The sequence below is a fragment of the Bombus flavifrons genome, chromosome 11 (genome assembly GCF_040668555.2).
Source record: "Bombus flavifrons isolate JBK064 chromosome 11, iyBomFlav1_principal, whole genome shotgun sequence".
Classification (NCBI taxonomy): domain Eukaryota; kingdom Metazoa; phylum Arthropoda; class Insecta; order Hymenoptera; family Apidae; genus Bombus; species Bombus flavifrons.
Window position 1 is genome coordinate 507446 of NC_138452.1, and position 13079 is coordinate 520524.

Here is a 13079-nt window from a genome sequence, read left to right on the forward strand (position 1 = left end):
ATCGAACATTTGCGCGATCTATATTTCTGCAAAGCAAATCGCTCGTACCGTTCACCGTAGACGGATTGGATACCATACTTTTTAGACATAACTATTCTTTTCTTTAAAAAATCGAACCTTGTTCCAAGAAGTTACGAAAAAAAAAAATTGTCAAGTATACCTATCTCACAGCGTATGTAAATCGCGATCGAGTCACCGCGGTGCATTAATTTACAACAGTATGCGTCGTTTCTTGCGGTTGTTGCCAGTGAAACGAAACATTTAGCCAGCGTGGATATTGAGGTCAGTGGTTTGTTCATCCCATAGTTAACGACGATTCCAGTGTCGAGACACAGCTTCGAACGCAGGCACGAGCGAACGATTCCTTGCGTAACGTACGCACAGAGACACTGTGTGCCACCGTGAGCTACCGAATCATCGAGTCCTCGTGTGCTATCGAGACCCACCAAGACTCATCGAGTCGCCGCTGGCCCGTTTTCTGCGCCCGGCCCATTATAATGTATACAGCTTTCGCAATATATTCGCGAAGTATTTCGCTTGCTCGGCGCGTTTTCGACTTTTCATTTTGCAAGCGAACGAGACGATCGAGCCACGCGATCGCGATCCATCGCGGAGCCGACGAATCATTGCCGACGCTCCATCCTACTTGGCACGAAAATCGATACCTTTATCGCTGGATCGGTACTCCTATCCCCTGTCATGTCTTAGAACTTACAATACGCTGATGTCTTTATTAAACGTTTTTTCAAATTTTTCAAATCAGATCACGTTATACAAATTTGGATGAGAAAAAAATGAGGATGTTTTTAGTCTAATATACTTTGTACAAAGATGATCTGTGACACCTGGATCATCTTGCACAGTTGCATTAGATTATTAGTGACATCTTACAAGTAACAAGTTCGAAGTTATTTAGAAGTTGATTCTAATAAATGAGACGTTCTCAAAAGCCATATTCGATTAAAAGTTACAGAAGAGTAATAATACGCAGTTGCTGTTCTTTAATTCTATCTTAGAATTTATTATTATTTATGTAACTTTCTTGCAATAAATAAATTTATGAATTTAAGAAGTTTAGACATTAAGGAGTAGTAACGCAATGAATATCTCTCATTTGACAAATACAAGTCATTTGATTATCCTATTCCACGGAAGAATTGTAATGCAACTGTAAAGTAATGTTACAAAGCACTGGTCTGTAATCTACAATCTGTAATCTGTATGAATTTACTGATATTATTAGTGAAGTATTGTGCAAGAGGGCTCTAATTTGCCTTGTGCAAAATCTTCGTCCAATGTTTGAACAGGAAACTCGAGTTAAATAGATTCGAACAAGAAACTTAGACAAATTAGAAGATGTTCGGTTCTAATAGACTCTGTACAGATATGATCAACGACATATGGCGCGTTGTGCAAACTCCATAGTCAATATTTGTCAATTTTCTTGACATCCACGAAGGCAAATCTTGATTTCTGGTTTTTTCCTTTGACTGGAGGGAGGGAGAGAGAGGGAGAAAAACAGGAGAAGAAAGGGTAGGACGTTAAAATAGTAGGTAGTCCCCAAGACTCCGCGTCCGTATACAAATCGGTGACCGGCTGGCCGATGATAAATGACGACATCCATTCAAGTCCGTTCTCGATTGGCCTTGACGAGAATTCTCTCGTCGACCGAGTTGTATTGAAAGCGAAATTCAACGGGTTACCAAACCGTCCACCAGTATAGAGAGCATGCTGGTTGGATGTAGATAAGTTGCTGGCCAGTTAGTTTACAGAGACATGATTAATCATCCTTGGCGCTCACTGTATAGGCACAAGTAATTATCTTCTCGCGCGAAGGTCCTCTTCCGTGTCTTCGAAATTCTTTACGAGAAAATCGTTTCGAGGAATTAACGAACATCCTGTCACGTGTCACTTAACGCTTCTTCGTGATAATCATCTCATTTTCTTAGCAGAAGAAACTTCATTAATATCTCCTTTCCTAACTGCAACGACTCAGTAATCTAACTGAATTTCAGTTGGAAGGATAACAGAAGTAACAGGTATTTCATACTTATGGGTCATAGGTGTGGAGCAAGTTGATAGCTATCACCAATTTTGGCTACGATCACGAGTGAAATTTGACTGATCGTTATTGGAAACGACGAAACTATAGTGGACATAGTGGTTCAAGGCCGTGACGATTCATGGTCGGCCCGTGAGTTGCGCGAGACTATTCAATCGTGTAATCCATAAGAAAAATTATGTGGCCACTTTCGTAAGCGAATGTACGCGGTGAATTTCGGATCATGAGCCGATCTTGGTGGTGCGCACATACGCACATGCGAAATCGCTTCTAACTCAATGTCGATGCCGAAAATCATGACACAAATCGACAACATTTTATGTAATCAGCTGGTCAATCTCTACGTCGACGTTAAGTAATACGCCCTCATTCACGCATGGAACAACAGAACTTAGTTGGAAACCGATTATTCGCGAACCAGCTGAATTTACGCGTTTCCATGCTATCCGGCTTTAAATTATTCTCACAGTTTTCCCTCCTTTTTCTTTCTTGTTCTATATTTAATGCTAAGCTAAATCTTATCGTACGTTTAACTCTACGTAAATATTTTTAAAACGTTCAAGTATAGTTCTATGACGTGGAGAAAGATCTTTTATTAAAAAATAATAGAGGTTGCTTCCACACGCGTTTATCGAAGAGTGAAATGCACTTTCTGCACGCTTTTACGGGAATTTTTATGGCCCAAACAAGGAGCCCGCTTTGTTTTCCACAGCGTCCTTCATGTTGTCTCAATTCACTTTCGAAATCGACCTTCATTCTTGGACCGCCACGATGATTCTTTCATGCTTTGATCGTTTCAGGAACTCGTGGATCTGGTCGTGAAAATCTACGCCCTTGATTCTGACCTCAGGAAGATATCTTGCTAAGGTTCTCTTGGCAAAAAGCAAGAAAAATGTCGATTGTAATGCAGTACGTAGACCGGCTACACGAGATACTCGACAAAAATGCAGGTAAGCCTCTAATGAGATCGTACACTTACGTTACAAACGCGTAACATGGCCAGATGTAGATCTTACGATATCTTGAAGTTTTTCACCTTCCAAACATTGTGAACAAACCTTAAACATTGAGAAACATCTCAGCGACGATCACCAACTGGTGACTGGAAGCGATTTTATTAAGCAAGAACAGGAATGGCTGAACCCTCTCTCTCTCCATTCAATTCTCGTTTTTCTGCTTTCATTTCGCTTTTCACCTTGGTCTAAACGGAATATCTGCAGTTGATCGGAATTCATGGCCAGTGTCCCCTGTAGATGATATGGAAATTGGATTATTCTTAATAAAAATGATACGATTGTGCTGGGTAAAATGATTAGATTCTATTTGAACAAAGTTGGAAAAAATCGATGATTCCTCCATTCTTATTTCTTTTTAACCAGCACATATGTTTAAGAGTATGTTTGTTATGGTTCATAAATGTTTTGCAATAGCAACAAAGTATTACGTAAAAACGATGACGATAAGAAAAATAATGAGAATAATGTCAATAATAATTAAAGAGACGCAAAATTTACGATGGAAAATAAAATAGTCATGTATAATGCATGTTTAGTTATGAATTGAAACATTAATATAAGAAATAACGCATAAATAATACAGATTATAAGTCCATTTGGGAATAGTTGCTTGTAACAACTCATGTAAGAAATATGCAAATAATATACATAATTAAATATAAGCAGAGTTCTACATTCGAAAAGATAACATCAGAAAAATATCAATATATGTACATTATTATATATAAATAAGCAAACAAGAGTTCAAGTAAATGAATAAAACATATATGTCTTCTTCGACATAGGCACATTGTACAGGAGTAACATTGTCTTAATGCGGAGACAAGCAAAGATCACAACTGTTCCACAAGAACTAAACTTTTAAAAGAATCTTTTAAACTTTTCAAAAGAATTCAAAAACATAAATCATACTTTATCCATCATAGTCGGCAATGCGGGTATATCCTGAATAGAAACTTCTCTGAAATTACGCAAGCATGACCTTGCGCAAAAATTCTCCACGATAAAAACGAACACGAATAAATAAAAATTAAAGCAGTAAAAGTTACAGGACTATTCGTCAAACAACATCAATAGCAAACTATTACAAATATCTTCTCTCACTGTCTTAAACCCCGATTTCTTTCATAATGCTACCAACTTTCGCCATTTCCTAGCTACAGTTATACATTTCTAGACTTCGTTCTTTACTTCATAAATTTTAAAGTTCTAGCTAGGTATCTGGAGCTTTTATCTGCCATCACTAACATTTCAACGAACCAGAACTTATATTTTTATTCGCATAATATCGACTCATATCAGTATAAAAATTAGTTTCATAAATATTTGTTTACCCAGTGGAAGAAGATTCTATAGAAACCTAACATGCTAATATTGCAAAGGATCGGTGATAGGGAATTCCAGAATTCCACATGTCATTTCTCCCCACGTATCTTTAACTTCGCAACGCTTTCTCAAAAGCAGAGGAGAAACCTTCTGCGTGTATCACTTATAACTTTTATCCATTATTATCGTATGCTTGAAAATACTCGTCTCTTTATCTTTTCCTTTCTAAAAACTTTTCCTCGAGAAAACGATAAAGAAACAGAAATTTAGAAGTTTCATGATTGAACGACTTGATCCATGTTTTCTAGCACGACTAAGGAAGCACGGAATCGGAGATTTCGACAATTGCTTGTGCAGGAAGGAAAGATAGAATATCATTATTCATTTATTTATTTATTTATTTATTTATTCATTTATTAGGGCTGAGCCCATTAGAATACATGTATTTATAACAACAGGTAGTTACCGGATACAGAAACTTACAAAAAAGGGAAAAAAAAAATAAAAATCTCGCACAATACGTGCTGATGAAAAAGTATGGTTAAGCAATAAATTTAAGATCAAAATAACGCCTCATAAATCAGTCGCTTATATGACACATCACTGGTAGAAAAGAAATTATGTGATCCAAAAAACTATTAGCTAGAGAGCAAATACGATTAAGCAAACGTCATTCCTCGTGATACAGCGGTAGCCTGCATCAAAAATGAATTATTCATTTCACACGGCTGAGAGATACAGCCATCAGTCTCGAGGAGGATTTTTAACTTCTTCAGTAAACACGCAAATAAGAGACCGTATTCTCAGATTCGCCGAATAACTTTCAATAGTAGAAATTCCCGCAGCAAAGAAAATATCACGATCGAAGCGGCTTATCACGTTTTAAGGTAGAATACTGAAAAAGCACCATAAAACCGCACCAAGGTCAGTCAGCTATTAAAACCAGCAGGAGACCAGTTAATTAAACACATTTTACAACTGGTTTTAACGCGTATAACAACGTATAGTATAATAATGCGATAGTTGACTGAACTTTTGAAGGACGAGAAAAGTATAGGAGGATATCGCGTGAAGACACCTCAAGGTCGAGACCGATACACCAATGCTACGCCAAGGCAGCTGGCCATGCAACATCAACTACGGTCGACCGAAGACTAATTTGTCCTAGAAGTTTTCCCTACGTTGATTAAATTTTTGAAGTTATTGATGTATACCAATCGATCAAGCATTGATAGAATGTTATACCTGTAATTTATTTTTTCAGATCAGAGAACAACGGACTGGTTCATGATGAGTTCACCGTTCCCCACTCTGTTTATCTGCCTGAGCTATGTATACGGAGTCAAAGTTTTGGGTCCAAAGCTAATGGAGAATAGGAAGCCCTTTCAGTTGAAGAACACCCTGATAATTTATAATCTATTCCAAATGGTGTTCTCAGCGTGGCTCTTCTACGAGGTAACATTTCTACTTCAATTGAATGTCCCTTGTTGCACTTGTTCCTCTTCTCTCCTTTTTATATTTTGTTGTATCAAATAACGTGTCGTCTGAAGAATTTTGTTGCCCGTTATAATGTGTTGCCCGATTCAAAAATATATTCGTTGCATGAACAAGTCTGCGATGGTACACATTTGGCTTATGGTACATAAGCACGCACAATCAGTCTCTCCTGTATCAGAATGTGCCACAGGGAACCAAGAATTACACACTAGCGTCGTACGATGAATGATTTCTGCGAAAACATCGAACGTCCGGCTAATTCATCGAGTTCGAGATTGTGTGTGACCGATATCAATAGCACTGCTTAATTAATATTTACGAAGCGATTGACTATATAAACTCTTACGTGATATCTTTTTCAATGCAAGATGCAGAAAGGTTGCTCGCTTCGGTATACAAAATTAAACGATTCGTTGTTGTTAAACAAATTAATATCGCTTGGACAATACTTTGAAAGGCTGGCAAAACTTTAGTTACACTTCCAGCGGTTACAAATAACCGAGTCGTAATCGTACTGCATTTTAAAGTTACTTCGCGGAAGAACGCATTTCGGACTCGATCGATTAAGCCTTCGATTAATGCAGAGGAAAGCACAAGATAAAACATTAATTTTCAAACAAAAAAAACAGAGTCTGATGGGCGGATGGTGGGACCAATATAGTTTCCGTTGCCAGCCTGTGGACTATAGCAACAATCCAACCGCGGTGAGGGTAAGTCTTGTCATACGTAATTTTCTCTGCAGATGGATCATCGACCGCCATTCCAACGAGACGGACCTCCACCAACGATCTTGTTCAACGATTTTTATATGCGTATACGTACGAGTATATATGAAAGAAAGATATCGTTGATCTGCTTCTCCATATTCCTCTATATTCTCAAATCTAATTTCATTAATTGTGACTATGACAACGTATACGCATATTTTTGACGATAGAACATTTCATGTTTTCAAGGGCCTTGGATTGTAGAAATTGTGGAATTGTGCTATGATGCGAATTATCTTATGCTTTGTAGGCAGTCGACCAGGGAACGAAACCATCTATGAAAGAGGAGTAAACTATACTATAGCGCTTGTGGCTTGTGTATTTTGCGTTTCTACATTTGCTTGTTTCTGTTATTATCGTGCAATCTGTACTAATTACATCTTGAAATACCTGCATGCCAGTCCAAGTTCGAATTAACTTTTATTCCGTTAAATCCATTGATATCAAGAAAAAATCAAATGGCAAACTGATTATCGATTCATAAACTTCCTGTAACTTTTACGTAAATTCTCCTGAATCCGAGGAAAATTTGGAGAAAAAATGATGAATATAGAAATAGGTAAGAACTGAAATTGTAGGAGAATGATGAACGTCGACGAAGACGCGTTCTTGTTTAGTCTTAATTAACACTGTCGCGTCCCAGCCATTACCATGATTAATTTTTCTCTGAGAATATGCACACGAACGCCCCTTTCTTTTCTATGCCTTTCTCTTTCGTTTATTTATTCTTTTCATTGATCGGAGAATGGCCTCTGGGCGGTTGTGGTTGCAGATAGGAATGTCCGGATGGCTGACTGGCGACTATTCTCTAAGGTGCCAACCCGTAGACTACAGTGATCGACCCCAAGTACTAAGGGTGGGTGATATTCCCCATTAACACGCAAATGCATTACACTATGTCAAATACAACTTCTGCACAATCTGTTAGTTACACGATAAAACTATAAATTCTATATTGTGACATATAACAATGTTGGCAAAGTTTCTGTTGAAATTGAAAAATTCAAAAATCTAAAAGTTCGAAGATTTCGAAATTTAAAAACATAATTCAATATTTCCTTAAACTATGCAATTTAAATGTGAAACTTTTATTTCGAGTACAGTTACATGTTTTAACATTGCTTTCTTCAGCAATATTCCAAGCGATTGATTGGATACGATTGAAAATTCTCATATTTTCTTTCATATTTCTTAGTCTCTTCTGTCAATATTACCCAACTCTGTACTCATAACATCATTTTTCCTGCCTACATGCCACTAAATTTTCCGTAGTACTTGAGAATATTGTAGTTAATTTAGCAAGCTAACACACTTCGAAACAACCGCTTCATGCAATTAATGCCACTTAACAGACTACAAGTAGAAAACAAAAATTTGAAATAGACACCATTCACACGACGATATTACTTACTGGTTACCACCTAATAACTATCACAAATGGATACACAGAAAGATGCGCAATAAAATGTTACGACTGTTCATCAAAGCAACTCTATCAAAGGCAAATCTTTCGAGCATCTGCAATTCTTGTTCTTTTATTTATTCTATAATTTTTCATCATTAGAGTATATAATTTGTTAGCGATAACGCTGTATCTCCAAGGATTTGCACCTATTACCACGTTCATCGTATTACGAACAACGTTAAAGGGATTATCTAATCGATATTTTCCAAAGCGCAGATGGTGCACGCTTGCTGGTGGTATTACTTCTCCAAATTTACGGAATTCATGGACACGGTAAGTAACTGGAAGTAAATTACATTGGAAGTCTTTGATAATCTCGGTCGTTTTACTCTCCCCTATTTTTGTAGATCTTCTTCGTACTGAGGAAGAAGAACGATCACGTGTCGACATTGCACGTTATTCACCATGGTTGCATGCCAATGTCAGTGTGGTTTGGCGTTAAATTTACACCTGGTAAGGCAATTCACTTCACTGTCGTCAATATTTACAAAAGTATCTTTTAACATATATCGTCTTTCCTTCCAGGCGGTCATTCTACTTTCTTCGGACTCTTGAACACGTTCGTTCACATCGTAATGTATACATACTACTTGTTAGCTGCGATGGGTCCGAGATTGCAACCGTATCTCTGGTGGAAGAAATACTTGACCGTCTTCCAAATGATTCAGTTCATCGCGGTTATGATCCACGCGTTCCAACTGCTCTTCATCGACTGTAATTACCCAAAAGCGTTCGTTTGGTGGATCGGTCTGCACGCGACTATGTTCTTCTTCCTATTCAACGAATTCTACCAGCAAAGTTACCAACAGAGGAGGAAGCCAGTCGCAAACGGCATGAAAAAGGATCATCAGCAGAACCATCAAGCCAATGGCGTAACGAACGGTGCAAACAGTAATTCGTCGGGAAGAAGGGATGCGGCCGATTATTACGTGAAAGGCGACAGTCTAGCCGCGTCAGAGCTCAATCTTAGGAAATCATACACGACGACCGAGTGACCCGATCGCGTTACGTCGTAGCCATCATCAATTCATCTCGTCTTTTTCCATCGATTCCTCGAATCGCATCCGGGCTTCGCTCTATCACCCTTCCAGTCCAATGATCCTTCGAGACCAATGGAGAAAACATTGAGTACAAAATTACTCTGTATTGCGACTGCGTTGTAGCGTATATTTGTGAAAGGAGATAGAAGGTGAGAGGAAAAGAGTGTGATACGAAGCAACGTACAAAGGTACTCCCGGATGTGTTGCGACTCAATGTCACGGACCCCTGACCTCACGAGTCAGGTATTCGTGATCCTTCTTCGGTTCGCTGTACGTACACCTGCCACGACCGACAAGGTAACTCGTCATTGAATCCACCCCCCACCCTCTGCAAAGGAGTATACGCGGGAAGCAAACGAACGAAGAAGCCGCACTGCCGTTCATGTAATCGTATCTCACGTAGAAAACTAATTGCATCGATGTCTCATGAGATCGCGGATATAAAAATATGTAGACAAAGTTAAGTTAAAAAGTTACAAAAAAGTAATTTTCATCGCCATCGCATTACCAATCATGGTAATTCATAACGGTATTACGATACGCAACGGTAGTTGTAGAATAATTGTTTTTATTGACCATAGTAAAATTGCAATATTTTCGCAACACGCCTTCGAACCCCTACGTAAAAATGGCCTCTCACCACTTTAAATCGACTGAAATAACCCGATTTAATTTTCCCACCCTTTCGTGAAAATGAACATTGTTAAACATTATTTTTTGATTTACATACTTTTCAAATATGTCAGGACGATAGCTACTTGCGAAATGTTTTTACTGTCATCGGTTTGCGCGCGGTTCTAAGATTATATAAAAACAAGAAATTATATAAGAGAGTTAACGGTGAGTCTTGGATTAAATTACGTAACAATGCCACCGACCGTTGTTTTATTACATAATTCGGGAAGATCTCTTTTGCATTTTACTAGGATCCCGCGGGTGTTGGAAAATTTATACTTCATTATTCCAGAATTTGTGATCTTAATTAGGCCGATCTATAGTACACAATCTACGCACTTTCATACCAAGTTTCACGATTACATAAACGGTACGAAACCTGGGCTTAAATTCATATCCGTATGCAAGGTGAGTCAACTAACGTTAACCAAAAATTTCTCTGTTAATTTTAATGATACGAAAAAATGATTAAGGAAGAAAATATATCGATATATAACAAAGAAACATATATCGAAAATATATCGTGACGCAAAAAATTTCTTTCTCAAGATCATAACCCAATATTTTTTATGTAAAACGTTTTCTCCTATTAATAAAACTAAAAGAAAAATTTTTCGCTTGTGACGTTAAATGACTCATTCTGTAAAGGATTGAATATCAGAAATAGCAAGTTTCCTAATGATACTGATTTTAAACATATTTTAAATATTTCTAATTCTGTGAATATTTTCTTTTCACAACTCAGACATATCCGTTATAAATCGATGTATAAAAATTACTTTCAGTCGAACATGAATCATCGATACCGGCGTATACATATATTCGATTTCGAGAGATACTTCATCTACGTGGCAGCCGTAGGTACAGTGTAACATATTCAGCATTGTACATAAAATACATCATCTATTCAATATGTTCGACTCAAAAGCCATTCAGCTGAAATTAAAAGAAGAAAACGGAAAAAAATGTAAGGTAAAGGAAATATGTGCGAAGCAATAAATCAAGACAGTGTACAGAACTAATCATTTAAGCTATAAGAATGACTACTAATCGATGATGAGAATGATTTAATGATTTAATCGACAATGAATAACCGATTTTGCATATTTAAGATTTTTCACTGATTGGCTTTTATGCCGACTATATTATAGGCATCGCGAAGTCGCGCAAAGCTAAGGAAACTCACGTTTTCGATTACCGAACATTGAATCCTTGAAGGGACAAGAGAGCAACGTCATCCGTGCCTTGCGAGCAAACTGATGTGCCTTAATATCTGGAATGTTCTGATAATTACGCGCAATGGTCATTCAAAGCTCAATATAAACAGCGAGGTGATCTATCGGCGAAAATTCATTAACGAAAAGCAAGAGATCGCGTTTCATTTTGTAACACGATCACTGGCGTCAAAGCTGTGATTACCAAAATATTTCGTCGTGTCACTTGTGATCTAGACATTAAGGTTTCAACTCAGAACGCGTCGTCAAACGAGCCGAATTAATCAAGGGGTTTTTTATCGTTTTTTTTGTACGTATATCATGAAATTATATAGGGTTAAATTGTTGATCAAATTTTCCAACATCACAGTTGTTGAAATTATTGTTAGAACTAAGAATATCTAGAAGCGTTTATATTTTCTAGCGCAAACATCAAGTTCCCGAATTCCGCACAAATTTATTCTATTTTTCTAAGCGAATGCTTGTAATCCAACAGATCTATGACAAAGATCACTCGTATATCCCATAAACCAATGTTTTCTAACTATGAAATTTTGTGTGCCTCGCGTACTTGCACGATGCAACATTCTTATCGATACTTGCTCACACTTTCTGAAAGAGAATCACAAATGTTTGTATGCCTGAGAAATTCTTTGTACATCTATCCATAAAATTACAGCGACTAAGATACGACTCTCGAATTTGTACCACAGATATAATCAGATAGTATGATGATACGATTGGTTTGCACAAAATGTCTACATTGTGTTTCGTTCGCTTTGCACATTTCGTACACTCTGTACATAGATAGGATAGTTTTGTACCGTCGTAAGGAAAGGAAACAAAACTATTGAATAACACTTATTGTGCCACGCGAGAAAGGTCGAAAGTTAAAGAAAACGGCGAAGGAAAAGAAAAGTAACAGCAGGTAACATAAATTAACGTGCGCATAATAATAATTTATATACGAATCTATATCTAGATATTACGAATAAAAAGTTGTTAAAAAAAAAGCATGAAAAAGAATCTTCACCGAGACTAATGATTACTTTGTAATCGCGGCTATGTACATAATACTTGTAGAACAGTTAGAGAAAAATAACGAACATGTCTCACTTTTCATATTTTTTAAAGAAAAATTGTTCTTTTTTGCAAAGATTTTCTTTTGTACAAAAAGATAATATACAAAGATACCAATTAATTCTCATTAGTAAAAACTTTCAAACTTTATTACAAATGTTTTGCTAATGCGATAAAGAAAGTCACGAAAACCTGTACTATACCAAAATTTTCTGAACAAAAATCTCGAGAATAATATTCGAGTACCCCTTTTATCAGACACATTCTAATTTGGCAAGAAAACTTATCAATTCAAATTTATCACTTGCTCACGCAATTAATTTTTCTAGGGATAATAAAAAAAATTGTTTATTATTTATTTATGACCTCAATTTTGAATTGAAAAGTTGACGACAGAGAGAATACAATGTACGTAAGTAGATCCAAACGATTAATCAGACATTAAATGTGGAATTAAACGCAAAAACGATGAACACAACATATTTAAAACTCGAATCTATGCATCGAATTGTACATAAATGAAAGTAATCATTCTATATATACAACGTGAATTTAATTATGTACCCTTGTTTCTTATGCACAGATAAGAAGAAACTATAGTAATCTAATTAAATAGCTGATATAGTCCTCTAGATCAGTGATGCATGAAGGAACTGAATAAAAGAATTGATACATTTATTATGATATTGACAAGATTAAAAGTTCTTGAAACACAAATTGATTGAAGCATATACAGTATACAGTACATTGTGTGAACTACCGCATGATAGAAAAGAACAATTCTTTTTCAACGTGCATTTGCATGGATTAATACCTACAAGTATGTGACGCATTCATAATTTTCTGTCGCTTAGACAATAGTTCTCAATCTATATGTTACGATATTTAAATGATTGTTACGCGGGCTATTTGGGAACAATAATATAATAAATAAAAA

General features: G+C 36.7%; 1 protein-coding gene across 12 annotated transcripts in view; it reads left to right on the top strand.

Moving 5' to 3' along the window:
- Positions 1-12263, top strand: part of LOC138184830 (very long chain fatty acid elongase AAEL008004) — a 35525-nt gene extending 23262 nt beyond the window's left edge. For 3 of the 12 annotated variants that reach the window (XM_069123153.1, XM_069123159.1, XM_069123151.1), the window contains exons 2-8: positions 2863-3012; positions 5669-5859; positions 6531-6611; positions 7441-7524; positions 8350-8406; positions 8481-8586; positions 8659-12263. In XM_069123153.1, coding sequence (XP_068979254.1) covers positions 2955-3012; positions 5669-5859; positions 6531-6611; positions 7441-7524; positions 8350-8406; positions 8481-8586; positions 8659-9128 — 1047 coding nt within the window. In that variant the 5' untranslated portion in view covers positions 2863-2954 and the 3' untranslated portion in view covers positions 9129-12263. The other 9 variants (XM_069123152.1, XM_069123160.1, XM_069123154.1 and 6 more) reach the window with 9 other exon arrangements.
- The last annotated feature ends 816 nt before the right edge of the window (positions 12264-13079 follow it).